Here is a 17,920-nt window from a genome sequence, read left to right as displayed (position 1 = left end):
AGAAATCTGAGAACAAAGAAATCAGAACAAAAAAATGCTTGAGAAATATATGAGCCACTGACAAAATGTGGGGTTACAAAGCACTTCATCTCAGGTCATCAGTTTTAAATTAACGTCTAGTCAGGTGTGGCCAAATATCTGTGAAATATTTACCATCGTTGTCACTTGTAAACTTGCTATTTGGTCATACTCCTTGGTGCGCGACTTTTGGTTTTGTCTGGTTCACAAAAAGACAGTCTCTGCCTCTCTGCAAGGGAAGCGTAAGATATCAGAGAAGAGAGTTGTATTTAGTGTAGTTATCTGCAATCTTATGAGCAGCAATATACCTATTTATTCATTGCATTTTCTACCTTACTTTCTAAACACTCATCTGCTGTACTTAAATTTAAAATATTAAGTGAATCTGGGACTGGCAAAACAATTTTATCCAAAAGATACAAATATTGGCTTGTTCTCTAAGAATGTAATGAACAGTGGTATTGGCCTAAAGGAAGGTTAAGGATATGTTTGCTACTTTCTCCATCTGAGAGACAGAATATTTAAAATCTGTAAATTGACTATGCTATAAGAAACATTTGTGCTGCTCTAAGTCAGGTGTTGACCTTTCCCATCTTAAAATCCTGGAGCGTTTATCTTGCATTGAGAAAGCAATTGATTCTCTCTTCAAGAGAAGCTGACATTCTAACTATATTATCTTTGATATATAGGTACTCTGGTTATTGACCACATGAGAAAGTCAGATGTTGTACTTAAAGGGCAGGATAGTATGATCTAAAAGCAGGAGTACTAAGGTCTTTTGTCTTCTGACCTACAAAATTATCATGTGTGCCCACAAGAACTCTGAGTTGTATTGTTCCTGTTGAGTGTTAAATCTCTTTATAGTCTCAAACAAGATACACTAGTAAGAATAGAAAATTCAGTCATGGGCAGCCAGGTCTCGGGATGTTTAAATTAGATCGGTCAATTGATGAAGAACTCTTAGTGCATCAAATCTGTTAAGGCCTGTAACTGGTATCTGACGTACTCTAGTCTTCAAGGTTTAAATAATAAGTTTGGTATTAAAACTAAACAAACAAAAAAGTAATTTCTGTTACTGCAAATAAGAATATTCTTTAGTCTTACAGGAGGTTTAACAGCTGTATAGCCTCCCTCTCAAATTTGGCAGAGGAGGAGTAATGCTTAGCCAGAAGAATGTTAGTTCCTCATCTGGAGTTAGTCTGCTTTTCTCCTTGAATTACACAGATGATGTCTGTATAAAGGCCTAACACAGTGCCTGTCAAAGTGAAATAAAATGCTTTCAGTGATACTGCCATCAGGCTCAAAAGCAGCTGAGATTTTGGGGCATAACATTCTGTTCCCATAGAAGCCACAAATATAACCCATAAAATGGGCAGAGTTTTAAGGGAACCATAGCAACCTTTGCCAGAGCTTTCCTACAGTCTCTAACTCAGCTCTGCCTCCATCAATATTCTCATGGATATTTGCGAGTCCCCCGAGTGTTTGAATTTGCTGTATGGCAACTGGAAGATGTATGTCCGTAGTATCTGTATGGCTACATATACAAATAAAGCTGATATGCACACATTATTTATTTTGCACATACTAAGCATAGTGAGACTCCATCACCTGCAGCAACTCAAACAGCAGTTGTGTTCCTGTGATGTGAAGCTGACAGGCTGTTTTAATTTGTATACGGTAGGCAGAAATATGGATGAGTTGGGATAAGCTTTTTTTTTTAAAGAAAAAGAGTTCGCTAACTCCTGTCGTAATCTACCTAGGATATGGTGTATTTAACTGATTTTACTTTGCTAATGCTGTAAGCTGGTCTTTGATAATTGCTTTCTGTAATTGGAACAAATTTATGATTATGCTAATTCATCTGCTGCCACCCAATATGTAGTAGCTGAGTTAATCCATATCTGCCCCTGCATTTCTTTTGTAGATCATTATGTGATTAGCCTTTGAAAAATTGATGGGGGTATTTTAATTCTGAGCAGATTTAATTTCAGGGGAAAAAAATCAGATATCTCTATATAAACTTATGGCATATTATAGCAGTTTTAAAGTCTAGTTCAAGATAGAAACATTTAAGATCTTCAGACAGACTAATTCTTAAAAAGAAATATATTTCATTGTGTTACAAGCAACTGTATGACCTCCACTGATGATAAAGCGAGGGAAGTTAAATGCTAATGAGTTTGGAGTCTACTCTTCAGGCATTGCAGGTTGGCAATTCAGAACACCGTGCCTCATTTCAGTATGGAGACATTGTAGGTTTCTTTGTTGCCTTTATTTTGCTTGGTTGTTTTGTGTGCGTGCTGAATTTTTCCAAAGGTTGCATCACTGCAAGTAACAACAACCTTTTGTCATCATGACTCCTTTAAATTTATCAGTTTATCCTATAAATTCATCCCTTAGTTCTCCATCTTTGAAAGCATTTGTCTGTTGAGGCAACGGCAGTAACGAGTTTGAATGAGTCTGTTCTTCAAGGGAGGGGGAGGCTGGAATTAGAGATGAGTATTTGCAGTGTCATCAAGCCTCCAGATAAGAAGCAAAAGGCAATGCCTGCCCTCACAAATCATCTTTTGATAGCACATCTCTCACCACTTTCATGTTTATGTTCCGTCTGTTTAATGTTCTCCCTTCACCGTGATCATCATTCTTTTAAATGCTTTGCTTTAATGTAAATGTTTTTCATTCACCAAGCCTTGCAGTCCTAGACTCAGTAAACAGTGGATCAGGGTGCACTCCCTCTTGCAGAAGTTGCCTACAGGAAAAATAGCCCAAAGTGCTAGTCTAACAGTAATGAGGACCTTGAACCCTCCTGTGCCCCCCTCACCACCCTGCAAAAGCCCCTGACCTGATGAGAGTCAACATGCAAAATTTCTAAATATACTTGTGAAATAATGAACTCTAGTAATACTAGACATGTTTGTAATTTCTTTGGACATTGCTATGTTTGTCATTACACTGCACATAAAGTGAGTTTAATTCTGACTGCGACCATTGAATTTCTGTCACTTGATTTATGCTAGTGCTGCTGTTCCATAATTTAAATTGCATTCCTAGTTTCTTCGCTGAAACCCCCTCTGATAATTAGTATTAAAGTTAACTGCAGAAGGGAAACTGAATAGGAAACGGATTACTTGATTGTTCATCGTCTTACTCAGACCAAAGGAAAATGTAACACATTCAAAGAGATATTATTAAGGGAAGAGTTCAACACTACTGGATTTAGTAAGCTGTTTGGTTACTGCTCCAGAGCTGTGCCTGGCCTTCTGCGGTCAGTACAGGTGAAAGTGTCAGCTGTGTCACTTAGCTTGGGGAATGAAAAGCCATGAGTATGAACGCTAGCCGTGTGATTTCCTGGGATGCTTCTAGCAATGGAAATCAGGGCGCCTAAGCTACTGGGTGTGTCAGGTTCATGGCAAAGCATGATTGCAGCTCCTAACAATACTAAGGAAAGCACATTCAGGGAGTGAGACTTTTGGCAAAAAGTCTCCTCTGGGTTTACCTAAATAAGTGTGCCTGTGCCAGGCACTGCCTCCTTTCATGTCATGGGGCACACCTTAGAAACTCACTGTCTTGAAACTTCACTCTCAATGTTTATTCTGATGTGCGCTGTGGCATACAAAGTCATGTGGTCCCAAAACTCTTTAAACTTTTGTGAAGGAGATTGTTTTTAAAAAAAAAAAAAAACAGTTAAGATTTGAGAGGAAAAACAAAACAGGCTTATGACAGAGCTTTACAAGAATGCAGAAATAGATACATCTTGAATGCGTAATGGAAGCTTTGATGGTGACATTCTGTCTTTGTGACCATTTTTGGTTAACTGCAGTTTGAGGAAAAGAGTATATAAAGCTAAAATCTTTTAACTACTTTCAATATGAAATGTATAGTGTACTTCATACTCAGGTAATGCCTCGTTTGACAGATGTGTAAAATAATCCCTTTATTTAATTCCATAGTCACCATGTAGGATAACAGTGCCACAGACCTAAATTCTTTTCAGGGTAAGCTCCCAGCTGACTGCTGTGGTGCCGGGACGCGAGAAGCTATGGATGTGTCAGTCGCACACCTTCTGTCCCCAGCTAACCAAAATGACTGATGCTACTGGAAGGGGAACCTGCTGTCTGGCATGAAATCTAATTGGCTTTGATGGTCAGCTTTTGCAGATTTGTTTATAAACTGGAAAATCTACAAATTGCAGACCATCTGCGCAGAACAGTGTGCTAATGAATGCCTGTAGCTAGCAAATCCATAAGCTCATTACCACAAAGTTCCAAGTCCTTCCACAAGTTCCTAAACGAGGTTATTCATCTGAACTGAGATGAGAAGGGTATTTGACTTCAGGGTACAGCCATACCTCCTTCAGGTCTAGAAAAGCTATTAAAATAACACACGTTTATTCAGTCTTTTAATAGATTCTGTTGATTCTGCTTCTATTTTTAATTTTTCATTTCTGTAACAGCAGCTTACCATGCCTTAACTATTTTTTTTTTTTTAAATGTTTCAAGTAGAGAAATGCCTTGCAGATAATTCCTGGGTCTACTCAGAGATATGTTGGTTGGTGAACTAGAGAAGATGTATTGAAATATGTTATACACAGCGTTTCACGGTATTTATGTACCTTGACAACAAATACTAATGGTCTCTGGTTTAAGAACGTTTATGTAAAGTGGGAATCTGTTATGATGACTTAGCTCTTCCACTGTGTGTGATGTCAAGCGATTTCACCCTTCTGTTTCTCTCTCAAAAAAAGTGGAATTAGTAATACTTATTACATGTCATCCCAATCTATTCCGAAGCTTAAGTGATCATTGTCCAATTGCTTGGACATGTAAAGCACTGTATATCAAGAGTAGTATTTTTAAATATTTCTTATTCTCTCTTGGTTGAGATTTTCTTCCATTTTCTTTGAATAAAAATCAGCCTTTCTAAGTTAGTAGCCCATACCGCCTTCCTCTGAGGTTTGGGGAGGGGAGTGTGGGAAAATGGCAATCATTAGCTCACTTTCCCTTGGACTGCCAGTCTCCATTGGTCATGTCTCTCTTTCTGCTCCCTGAGTCAAAGGAATTATTTCCCTATCAGATTAATGAGGTCGTTAGCCCAAGGCATCAAGTGCCTTTCTTTGGCTTTACAGGTTTACAGACTTTTCCCCTTGTTTTTTCATTCTCTTAGGGAAGCTCTCCTAAATAGGACAATAATTGAATAAATGAGTAGTTACAATAAAAACAAAATACACAGTATAGATTCAAGAACAAATATAGAGGAAATAATAAGATGTAATTATTTAAGAAAATGATTTCAGGTTCAAGCTTTAATACTTATGGTGAAGAGAACCAGGAGGTAAATGAAATATATTCAACTAGAATGATCCAGTATTTTTTATCATCACTTCTTGATTCCTTGGATTAAATATTAAAGCCTCCTAACTCCCTACCACATAAGGAAAAGTGTGATTAATTGTTCTCCTTTTTTTTCCTATCCTCTTCTTCCTCATCTTTCCTTCCTTTTCTCCTAGTAGAACAAAAATAACATTTCCCTTATAATCCACACCCTTGCAACTCTGAACAAGCTCTTTGCCATTTTCTGTTTGTTCTTTTATTAGTTATTTTATTATGTCCTAGCATTTCATTTGGTGTGCCTTTGTTAATAAGCTCTACAGCCTTCAGAATAGGAATAGTTTCTTTTCTGAATTTGTGAATGTCTACCTTTTTGGGAATCCCCTCTTAGCTTCATTTTTATCTTAATGTTTATTATAAAGATCACAATGACATTTATTAATGAAATCATTGAAATACAATTTTTCAGATTTCCTGCTTCCATCTTTTCCTACTTCATGTTCTTGTCTGCTCCATCCCTCTCCAGGTGGAATGGCTAAAGAATGAGGAGCCCATCGATTCCAACCTGGATGAGAACATTGACACCAGAGCAGACCACAACCTCATCATTCGACAGGCACGTCTGTCTGACTCTGGGAACTACACCTGCATGGCTGCCAACATTGTTGCCAAGAGAAGGAGCATGTCTGCAACAGTTGTGGTGTATGGTCAGTGAAAACGTGATAATTGTGGAAAAACTTAGATAAGTGTGCTTTTATTGCTGGAGTACTTTACATTTTTAACATACAACTGGTTCTAAATCAAATGGTTAACCTCCTTCCTGTTATGAATTTCAGTTCTGTTGCTCAAGGCTGAGATCATGCCTGCTTTTAGAGTGGTTAGAATTACGAGGTTTTTGTTTGTGATGGATTCCCAGAAGTTATGTCAATAATAACAATCCTTGCTCCAGATATTAAGAAGATCCAGTTATAAGCTAAACCACATAAATAAGCCTTGCCTGTATCGGGAAACCCTGAAGCACATGCCTAGGGCGGTACATACAGGGCTGCCTTAACTGGATCTGTGGTACTGCAGTGTCCAAGCACTAACCAGTGATCTAACTGTTACACAGCAAAGGACAAAAGAGCAGAACCATTGCGTTATTACCATCCTCTGTTGCTCTCCGTGTTTTTTACTGCACGTGACATTTTATTGGTGGAGGCAGAACATTCCTAAATTGCCCTTTTTAAAATAAAGCATCTTGGTTTTGATTTAAGCAAAGCATAATTTATGAGAATTGAGGTGCCTGCTTATACCTCCCTCCCAGATTCTATCAGTCATTGCTGCTCTTAGCATATCACTCTTCCAAAACAAAGATTTGTGTTCTGTGACACCATGGCCTTTATGTAGTTGTGTACTGATAGGTAGCAACGCTCCTACTTCAGCTTGGAATTTACCTGTAGAATGTAAAAACAAAATTCTGCCTTTGAATGAAATGATCTGATCAGATTTGTTGCTTGACGTCTCTTAGCACACCTACCGCAACCTCAGGCATGTTTGTGTTTTGCAGTTAATGGAGGCTGGTCATCGTGGACTGAGTGGTCAAACTGCAATGCACGGTGTGGTCGAGGCTGGCAGAAGCGATCACGGACCTGTACCAACCCTGCTCCGCTCAACGGAGGTGCATTTTGTGAAGGAATGTCAGTGCAGAAAATTACCTGCACTTCTCTTTGCCCTGGTGAGATATGCACAGTCTACTAAGGAATAACTTTGGATGTCACATTTATGGGAGAGCTCTTTTAGTCTGATATGCCAGGTAGACAATTGTGGTTTGAAGAGCCGACTGAGGTCAAAAAGGAAATTGGAAATACTTGCATCCTTGTTTAGATTACAGCTCAGAGCCTCGTGTAGGGGTCTGAGCAGTAGTCACGAGCACCTGTGGCCTGATCTGCCAGGTTTGTCAGTGCTTTAACTTTAATTTACTGAAGCTAACGAAATGATAACAGAACAGGAACTGGTTCAATGTGAAAAATCATGTAAGCGGGTGGGGGTATGGGGAAAGGGGAGGTGATGTTAGTAATGCTAGAAAGAGAAACAGAAACCTAAGCTGAGAACTTCACTTACAAGTATTATTTAGCTTGCAAAAGTTTGCTTTCAAGTATATTAACCTTTTGAAATTGAGCTTATGCTATATATGGAGCATGGTGTTACATCCCTGGACACTGTACATTTCCTCATTTGTTCACCTGAAACCTCCCTTATCTGATTTTGCAATTGGTGTTTCACATATACAGCTAAAGAAAGTTAGTAGGATTGTACGCATGTACGTTTTAAGAGACTACGTTTGCCTGTGGTCACAGCATAACTTGTCTGGAGTCTGGCAAATCTCTCTAGCTTTTATGAGTTTTTAGATACAACATGTCCTGAACTGGGACATAAAGAACTTAATATTTTTTATATACGTCTCTGTGTTCATCTGACTGTTCTTCAATCTGATTTATGCATGAAGAAGCAAAGGAACTGTGGAAGCCCTTCTTGTTTGGGACAGGGTCAGAGACAGCTATAAATCAGTCAGCAAAGCAACATAATGATCCATTGTCTTGCTCAGCGCATTAGCCAGAAGTCTGTGAGGCCAGCTATGCTCTTTTTGTAAATGTCCGCATCGTTTCTCTGGTAGGAAAATGTGTGGCCTCTCTACATCAGCCTGTTTTAAGGTAGAATTTGTGTTGAAACATTAGAAGCTAATAGCTAGGTGGCAAAGGAAATGTCTCCTGCAGTTTTAATTGACTGTATTTGCAGAATGTTATGTACTGGTGCTATTTTAAAAGCTTCCATATTGCACACTTGAGGTGCTACATTCTAATGCTGGATTTTAACTTCACATCTGATAAAACTATATTTATTTCTCCTCAGAATTATACTTTGTTTTACTTGCTGTGACCTGAGGAGAGATATGAAACAAGTATTCTTGGTAGGACCTCTTAACTACACCAGGTTGATATGCAGTGATGATGCTTGTTTTTTCTTCCTCCCCATTCAGTGGATGGAAACTGGGAGGTGTGGAGTGAGTGGTCTGTGTGCAGTCCAGAATGCGAGCATTTGAGAGTTCGGGAATGTATTGCGCCACCTCCAAGAAACGGAGGGAAGTACTGCGAGGGCTTGAGTCAAGAGTCAGAGAATTGCACTGAAGGGCTTTGCATTCAAGGTGAGTAACAGTTGGCACTGAATTGGGTTTAGGAGGTATGCCTTAAATGTATACTGTAATCTAGGTAATGTAGCATATCTGCCACACACCCATGTCAGCAGAACTCTTCTGGCTGAAATATTACTGTGAAAAAACAGATTGTTTTCAGAGGGTTGCATATGTGAAGTTTGCAATCCACAGTGGTTTCTGAGTCACTGGATTTGTGTAGCACATACTTTACCTATTAATTATCAGATGATTCTAAAGATCCAAATAAAGGCTTTTTGCAATGTGTAATTACGACCACCTGCTCCAACATATTTCACAGAATGTACTACTGAGCCTTCTACCTTTTCTTGCAAGTAAATTGGCAAAGCACCAACATGAATACTCTTGGTGCAAGAGCTGTTTAAGGTCCAAGTTTACTCCATTTGTTGCCTTTAACACAGAAGTTAAATAAAGGCAAATCTACTCTATGGTGAGTTCCCTGTGAAAGGATTTGCCCTTCGTAAATGTCTGGAAAGCATCTGGCATTTGGTAGTTGCTACTATCAACAAACAACTAGGAGCCAAGAAAATCAGCCCTGCAGCTGTAGAGTTGCAGAACACCCAGGGACAGCTGCATCGTCTCAAAACAAAGAAGAAATTCACAAGTTTATTCCTACACCGAATGCTGCTCCCGATCCATGAAGCGATACTGTCACCTCATCGCTTTCTAGCAATGCAATGGCAGCCGGGGGAGCAATCGGGAATGCTAGGGCTGAAAGATGTAAACTGAAATAAGTCTACTTTTTCTTTAATTTTAGTTTAACTAGTCCTCTTTCTTTGTTTCTATGGTACTGCATTACCCCTCCTTCTTGATCTTTTGCATATATGTGTTCACGTTATGCCTAGCAGTCATTTTCTTCTTCCACCATGATGCACGCAACAGAAGGAATATGGCTATAAATCCTAAGCCTTGGGCTCCTAACCATCACATATGTGCTTACAGTAGTGTAAGTGCCCATGGCCTTCCCCCATGTGCACCTTCCCAATACTGGCTGGCAGTTTCAGAGAGAAAGAAACAGCCGCTGTGCCCAGCCAGTTCTTCAATGAAGTACCTCTGGTGAGATGAGCAAAATAATTTTGTAAACAAAGTGAACTCCCTTTATTGCCCTGAGATTTTAATAATTCCTTAATGGCAGATAGCATCCAGTGTATTTATTCGGGCTTCAGAAATACGTATACCTCAGCTGAGACATTACGTAAGACTTTGTGTGGTTTTGGAGGGAGGGAATACCCAGCAGTCCTGCTCTATGTCTCTAACTACTTAATGTTTCCAGGGTTACGGAACAGCTCTCCAGCTCCAAGGTGTCAGGCAGACAAGCTTCAGTGTTTAACAGGACATAAATGAAATGTAGACTTTTTTCCTTCCCCATGTTTTAAAAAAGAATAACTAGTGAGAATTTGTGAGCACTGCAATTCATTCAGCTTTTGAGGACCAGTGTGGTGATCACATGATGTTTTCTGAGGTCTTTCTCCCTCCTATACGTTAAATGAATGCCCTTCCCTGCAGATGGCTGGATAAATCCAGGATCCATTCATGTGTGCAGATTAGCATATCCATTGGAAGTCTGTCAGAAGGATGCATTGAAAGGGGCATGAAAAGATGCAGCTGAGGTCTGCACACTTATCGTTATTTGTGACAGTCGTGAGTTGACTTACCATCTAGTTGGCTCCTTCTGTGGTTTTCACCACAGTTAATAAAAGGCGGCCCTATTCAGGTCACTGCTTCCAAGAAAAGCATTAACAACACTGCAAGGTGGTAAAGATTACCTGTCCTACCTTGAGAATAATACCCTTTCATATTGTGTAGTTAGGTGCCAGTCCTGTGTGTCATCTTCCATGCTGCACTTACGCTTTAGAGGTAGAGGAACAACTATGGTATTATGCTTATTTTGGTGGTCTGAAAGGAGCACGTGGCCTGGGGAAGAGCTATGGTTATTAAGCACTGAGAGTTGTGATACACGTTTTACTTCATGGCGATGGCTTCATTCCATGGGGGAAATCACTGAAACGCCTCGAGTCCTTGTAGCACAGTTGGTTTCAGGTACAGATTGGGCCTCTGAGCACTGCTGCATCAACAACAAGGTCTTGTATCACACAGGCTTTTGTTGGTGGCTTCTCCAGCTGTTAATTTCTCCTTTCTTTGCCTCTCTCGCTCTGAGGAGTTCATCCAGACGCTGTCTACAGGCAGGTTTTAGAATGTCCCTGTCGCACTCTGTACAGTGGTGAATTATCACTTTAATATCAGTGTGAGTCCTTCTCACGTCACAGAAGTGCGAAAGGTTGGTGCTGTGCTTGCCAGCTGTCTTTCGAGGACTTCCTCTGATATTTACTGCTAATTCCAGGACTGCATTTTCAGGAACTCTTCTAGGATAAAGCCCTCTGAAGCTTTTTGTATGAACAAAGGTTTCACACAGTGGTCAAATGAAATGTGTTACTGCACATAGAGGAAAAGGGACTGGGTGTTTGGAGTTCCGTTCACAGACACATTACAGGTGCAATGTTCAATTTTTTTTTTTTAATTATTTTTTTTTAAATGTGGCTGTGTTCCCTAGAACAAGACTGTTTTTCATAGTAGGAAATATAAAAGCTGCCTTGTAACATTCTCAAGGGTGAACTCTGTACATGTTGGTGCATTCATTCAGTGTTCTGTGCCTTTATTGAAAACATGGCTTTGTTAGTGACTGCTTTCTCTTAATGAGTAACCTTTGCCCCCAGTACAGGTTACCAGTGCTGAACTCTGAATAAGGCATTCAGGATCTAAATCTGTATGGCCTGCAGCTTTAGAGAAGCTTGTGTTTAAGTTCCTTCAACAGAAAGGGGGTAGGATGTCAGGTGGTCGAAACAGTTCCCTTAGTCTCAGAGGGGGTATGAGACAGCGGAGGGGTTGGCTTTTTCCAGCAGATACAAATGTAGTAGTTTTTGGCTGTGGAAAATAAAGCAGATTGCCTTCTGAAAGGTCCTGCAAAGAAACATCACTAGGAGTTGAAAGCAAACAACTTCAGGCTGTAAGGAGCCAGTTGCCAATTCATCTTTCTTCTCAGAAAACAAAGTTAAAAAAAAACAAAAAAGGGAAAAAAAAAAAGACATCCCATGACAGTCATATCACTCATTAGAGATACGCATATAGTGCAGCCAGAGTATTTTTTTTCCCTGTTATTAAATGTAATGCCTATAAAAGACGTCATATTGACAACCCTGGAGACGTAAGTTCTCTGTTTATCCACAGAATAGATTACAATCAAGTACAGCTTCCCTACTATTGCTTTACTTAAGCTCCTCTATTAATGTGCCCTATTAAGAACTCCAATAGGAAGCATTGAAAGAAAGCCCTTACCACCGAATTATTTGATAGATGGGCTATTGGAATAGTTACAACACGGCAACTAACTTAGTTTTCATAATTACCTGAATTTTTAATTATTATTTTTGTTGTCTGTCATATGCTTTGTATAAAGTCAAGCTCTTTGGATCAGGTACTGTCCCTCTGCTTTGTTTGTACAGCCACTGGTGCAAAGAATACTGTGCAATAAAAGTGGTTCATTATTAATGAACCACTAACTTATCTGACTAATGGCACTGCAGTAAAAAAGAAAAATGCCCCAACAAGTTGAAATCAATTGAACTAGCATAGGATTTCATCATCGCCTTTTCAGAAGAACTTCAATTTTTCTTTGCCATGACATTTAGAATCACTTTAAAGATGCAATTTTAAGGAAATGTAACTATTTTGCACAACCATGTGCAAACAGAAGTGAAGTAAACAGTGTACGTCTGAAAACAAATGTCTGGAATAGCAAAAGCTTTCTCTTTCAGAAGCAAATCACTTTTCTACACATGGGACTTAAAATGCTCTTAATAGACTTAAAATGTTCTTAATACACTATGTGTAAAGAACTTGCCTTCTTTAAAATAAATAAAAGGATCATTATAGGTAAAAAGATACAAAAAGCATTTTTTAAAATACGAATAAATTTTGTACAGATTTAATCAACTTAGTGTCAGCTGTGAACCTGATCAAAATAATTTTACAAAGGATAAGTTGCATAAGTAATAAAACCCAAATTTTATGATTGAAATTAAAAGCTTTTTAAAATCTAAGCCTACTAGGGATGCATATGTTGACATCAAAGCAATACTATTTAAAATTAACAAAATTAAATTATCAGCTTATGCTGAATATGGGGGGGCGGGGGCAAATCTGCTGCTGCTGGATTTTCCATGCAGAAATCTCATTGGGTAAAGTATTTCTGTTCCTTTTATAAGGTGAGATGGGAGTTAGGGAAACTGTGAACTAACAACAATACTCTAAAATTAATTCAAAGACAAATGTACTGGCAGATTTCTCTCTGCTGCACACACCCGCAATTTTTCACCTAGTATTGGGATCAAAAACTGATCTCCAGGTATTTTGTGGGAAAAAAATCTATGCCAGTGTAATTTGGAGTTCAGCATGTTGTCTGTGTTATCCTTCATATATAACAGCACTTCAGTGGAACTGAGTAAGCTATGTAGTGAAAGAGGAAGCTAACGCCTAGTGATATAAAAGCTGTTACTGTTCGGTAATGAGTGGAGCTGAGATCAGCTCTGGCCTACATGTTCTTTGTTTTAAACAAGCTCGCCGCCTCCTTTTGCTGTGATGGGTAGTAGCAGGGAGTGTGTGTTGGTTCTGAAAGCTGAATTTCCATATGCAGTCAAATAGACTGAAGTATTAAGTGTCTCTTGTTTCTTTCATCTTGGAGTGTGATACTATTACTCCTTTATGGGTCGTGCTATATGTATATACTTGTGTCAAATTATTTTTAGGACTGTAATTGCTTTCTCAGCTAATAGGAATTGATGCAATTACCCTATTTTTTAAAAATCTTTTTCCCCTGTTCATCTTCCAATATGTGCCTTTTCTGCTCTGCTTTTCATCCCATGGGGAATTGTGAAGGAAATGCAGTACTGTGCTACAGAAAACTAATCTCTTGGAGGTTATTTATCAGGGACAACTTGTTAACTTTGTTCCTTTTGTGAGGCAAAAATAGAACTGAAACATTTCTTTGGTTAACAAATAAGAACTTAAATGAAAGTAAGGGTGAGAACGTAAGATGCCAGGAAAGCGTAGGCCTGATTCTGAACTGGCAGAAAAAATACTAATCCTTAGCATGAATTTTCAAATTTGGAGTCAGTAAGTGAAACGGTGATAAAACAGGGTCTACGCTCAGGTTCCTTATTCAGTCCCTGACAGGAGAGGCTGGGAATAACACAAAGATGGCACCCTTTCCTTCACAGCAACATCCTTTTTCTCGCTTTGGTTTTTGATTTTCTGGATGGATCCAGATAGTCCAGTCCTTAACTGAGGAGCAACTGAAAGTGCTTTTCTTTCAGGGAATTTCTTCTAGGACTTGCAACAATGGAATAGATATAAACTTATATGCAGAAGAAAGGTAGAATTATTTTTGGGTTTGATATATGTGAAAGATTGCCAGGCGTGCCAAGTTGGGAGAAAAACAGAGATTGACTCAATCTGAATGCGAAGGTCACTTTCACTCGAGACAGTCCTCATAACTTACTAGTTTCTTGCGTATTAGTTCTTTCATTGTTTACTCCCTACCAGTATTGTCGGTAGTATACTTTTCCATGGTGGGTTTCTCTCTATCTTGCAGAGGTGAAAGCTTTTTCTTTGCCTAATAAAAAAGAGGGTTTTGTAGAGTTTTTTGTTTTACTTTTATCTATTTGCTTTAAAGTTATTTTTTTATAACTTCAAAAACTATTGATTTCTTTTCCCAGTGCCCAAAAAAGAAACAAACAAGTAGGCCATAAGCAGATGAACTACAAACATGTTTTTACTAATGCATCATAAATCACAAATAATTTTGTTTTCCATTTTTGAACCAGACGTGATACTGGGTATTGCCAAGAGGCTTCTGGATCTAGCAATCTCACCAGTTAATATGGCAAACGCATTTCAGTTCTATTGCAGTTTTCTGTAGATAGCACTATGTCAGCAGCATGAAAATGTTTGTTCCCATTGCAAAGCTCAAGTCTGACACTATTCATTTGGTGTTTATGTACATCATTTCCTAGCAAAAATAAAAACAACCTCAAGAAGAAAAAAAGCCCCACACCCAGCTTTTTGGCAAAGCCAAAATTCAAGAATCAAAATTCAAGAATGGGTTAAATGTTATTAAACCGATCATTTTCACAAAGAGTAAAAATAATAGAAGGCGCCTCATAATCAATTTGCTTACATTATCACACAGCAAAAGACTAAGCTGAACATGTTGTACCTTGACGTGGTTTCCATTGGGACTGCTGTTTCCAATGTAGATTGTAGGATTGCAGTAACAGTGGTTGTGCTGGTAACCGACCTCTAGAGGTAGCCAGTACCAGATCCTTCATACAAAAAGAAATCCAAAAGATAAATCGGGGAACAGCTCAGTCAAAGGGAATTTCCTTACAATGCAAAGCACCTATAAAATGGATATAGTCTTATCTGCTGAAGGATTTATATCCCACATTTTATTCTATTAGATTAGTCTAATTCTGCCGAACTGCTAGCTTCTGTTGAATTCTATAGAAATAAGTTATATGTTGTGTTCTGTTGTTTCCTTCAGACAACCTTTCAACAAAAGGTATTGGAATAGTTGCTTAAGTTAGGCAGACTGCCCCAGAAACTAAGGGGTGGCAGAATTGATCTTGAGACTGTATTTATAGAGCATGCAGAGGGCAGCCTTGAGACAGTCCTGGCAACCCCACACAGAACATGAATTTGTAAGCAGGGTCTTGGAAATCGCGGACGCGTTCCCTCCGGACTGCTGCGCTGGGGCTGGCGTGCCCGGTGGGTTGCTGTGTTGCCGTGGGCACCTATAGAGCCTGCACTCCTGCAGTATGGGTGCTGCACAAGCCTGAGTCTCCCATTTGCTAAAGATTACTTTTTCAGGTATTAGGTTATAAAGGATAACTCAAATGCTTATTACGAGGGAGACAGAGAAGCCTCATCTTGGAGAGATCCACTACTGTATAAAACCTATTTTATAATATATTTGCATATGTATGGTAGTACATTGATTCTGTATGTTCTTTATATACACATATAGATGTCATTATTGGTGTATATTTAGATACATAAATGTGAATATATTGTACATTTTTATATTTTATAAATTACTTTAAGTGTCCATCACTAACCTTTCCATCTATCAAACATACAAAGGAATAATTAATTCTTAACTGACTTTCTTTGCCAAGTGTTCCGCTTCAAAGTATCGAACTTCCTTGTTGCTGAGATGTATAATATTCTAAATAAAAGCATCCAATAAAGCTAACAAATACTTGAATTAACCAAGTGAGAAATTACTGCAAAGAAACATCCTGAAAGAGATTTAGAAAAAAAAAAAAATGAAGGGAAAAATATGGACAACATAAAATATTCATATTGTCAGCAAACAAGCAGAAAATGTTTCATTTATAGAGCTAGACAGAAGCGATATAGGAAATAGATATGCGCCATGTAAATTTATTAAGTGCAACTTTCTCTCTCTCTCTCTCTCTCTCTCAGATAAAAAACCTCTTCATGAAATAAAATCCCAAAGTAAGTTATTTTTTTTCCTCTTGTAAATATGATTTTTCTCATCTTCTCTGCCATTCTGTTTTATTTGTTTAGGAGCTAAATAAAACTGAAGGTTATATGAAAGGCTTTCACATCTACTGCAAGCATCTTCTTAGCAACTTTGTGATGATAGGTTTTAGACTAAAAATAGAAAAGTGACCATTCCTTAGTAATTTGTGTCTGTGTGGGAGCCCTTTCTACAGGCACGCTTATCTTGAAATTGATCTCTTGAGGACTTGTAATTAGAAAAAGAGAAATTAATATAGGAGTTTGGCTTTCTTGGTTCAAATCTGGTTCCACTACTTGCTCTGTCTGATCTTGTTCAGCTAACTTTGGCCTTCATTTATCAACTGGTAGAGGGTGTTTCTATGCTTTACCCTGTAAAGAGTACATAGATATGATTTATACACTGCTTTGGGGGGCTTCTATCCTGCACTCTTTGTTTCTTAGTCTTAGATTGATTTCAGTGGAATTTTAGTTTAGAGCAGCACATTTGGAGTGAATTGACTAACGGAAAGATTTCCTTTAAAAAAAAAAAAAAAAAAAAGACATAATTTCATCAAAACCACAATTTCCGTGAGGCCTATCTGTTTTCGAGCAAAGACATTGCTTTTTTCTTTCATAAACTGTACACAAAGTTTTGAGGATTTTTGACTGCTTAATTTTCAACAAAAAATTCTCTTTGAATTTTGACAAACAGATTTATAAACACATTTTTGGCTTAGTTCCTTTGAAGGACTTAAAACAAGAATCCACCTGTACTGAGAAGTAATGCATGCAATTGTTTGTATCTTCTTTGAAGACAGATCCTTCTATTATGTATTATAAAATACGTACATTTTAAGTCTGGCTCTTCATCCAGGATATAGAGGCATAGGGTGATCAGATTATTTGAAATTTTGTGGAACTTGGGCCCTAAATCATTAGGAAAACATTTGGAAATCCTAACCTGAATTGTATTTCCTTTGAGCTCACATGCTGTAGACTGCAATGTCAAAACATTCTGCAGCAAAATTTCTTGCTGGCTTGAACGAAGCCTGTTTGTTATCAGATCCCAGAGTATTCCTCTGTCTGATAAAACGAGTTTTAAAGGAACTGGTCAAGTTCAAATCCATGTAATCCACAGACAACTTTGTAACTATTTACAAAGGAATGTAACTAAAATGGCAGCAAAAATGTGATGCAATAAAAATAATAATTATAGAGGAGCACAGTTATTGACCAAGATGGCTACAGCTCTCGGTGAGTGAAAGGTGTTTGGCTTTTTAAAAGCTCTCAGTCTTTCATACGGTGTAGTTATGTAGGGTGCATGATAGCCATCCCGCTTCGCCCATTAAACGGCTCCGAATGCGTAGAAAGCTTGCATGAGAATCCTTCTCCTTTATATTTCCAGTTCTTAAGTATTTCTTATGGATACACAAAAGCAAATTTAGGTAGCTTAAAAATGTGCTGTGGTTGCCTTGGCTGCTTAAGCGTTTTTAATTTTGTCTTGTCTTTGTCTCACTGGAATCGTCTCCTAATTGGTCACGTACAATTGGTCTGTGTCATAACTTAGCTCAGGCAACTGATACATTTTTGTTTGTTTATCTGTGCAGTTCCCATTTAGTTAGAGAATCTTGAAAGAATATCAGTCAAATCGCTTTATTTTCTGATTTATTAAAAAAGTAATTTTAATGGAATTGATTTTAGCATATAAGATACCTAGGAGAATTAAAGGGTTTCTTTATAGCTGTGGAGTAAGAAACATATAATACAGCTTGTTGCTATTCAG

The 17,920-nt window shown here is 38.3% G+C and overlaps 1 protein-coding gene across 1 annotated transcript in view; it reads left to right on the top strand.

Moving 5' to 3' along the window:
- Positions 1 to 17,920, top strand: part of UNC5D (unc-5 netrin receptor D) — an 81,708-nt gene that overhangs the window by 28,912 nt on the left and 34,876 nt on the right. Inside the window, exons 4-7 of the mRNA XM_050910109.1 lie at positions 5,872 to 6,052; positions 6,895 to 7,062; positions 8,365 to 8,529; positions 16,099 to 16,131. Of these exons, the coding sequence (XP_050766066.1) occupies positions 5,872 to 6,052; positions 6,895 to 7,062; positions 8,365 to 8,529; positions 16,099 to 16,131 (547 nt within the window). The remainder of the gene's footprint in view (positions 1 to 5,871; positions 6,053 to 6,894; positions 7,063 to 8,364; positions 8,530 to 16,098; positions 16,132 to 17,920) is intronic.

The sequence above is a fragment of the Gymnogyps californianus genome, chromosome 23, assembly GCF_018139145.2.
Source record: "Gymnogyps californianus isolate 813 chromosome 23, ASM1813914v2, whole genome shotgun sequence".
Lineage (NCBI taxonomy): Eukaryota > Metazoa > Chordata > Aves > Accipitriformes > Cathartidae > Gymnogyps > Gymnogyps californianus.
This window is presented reverse-complemented; position numbering and strand designations above follow the sequence as displayed.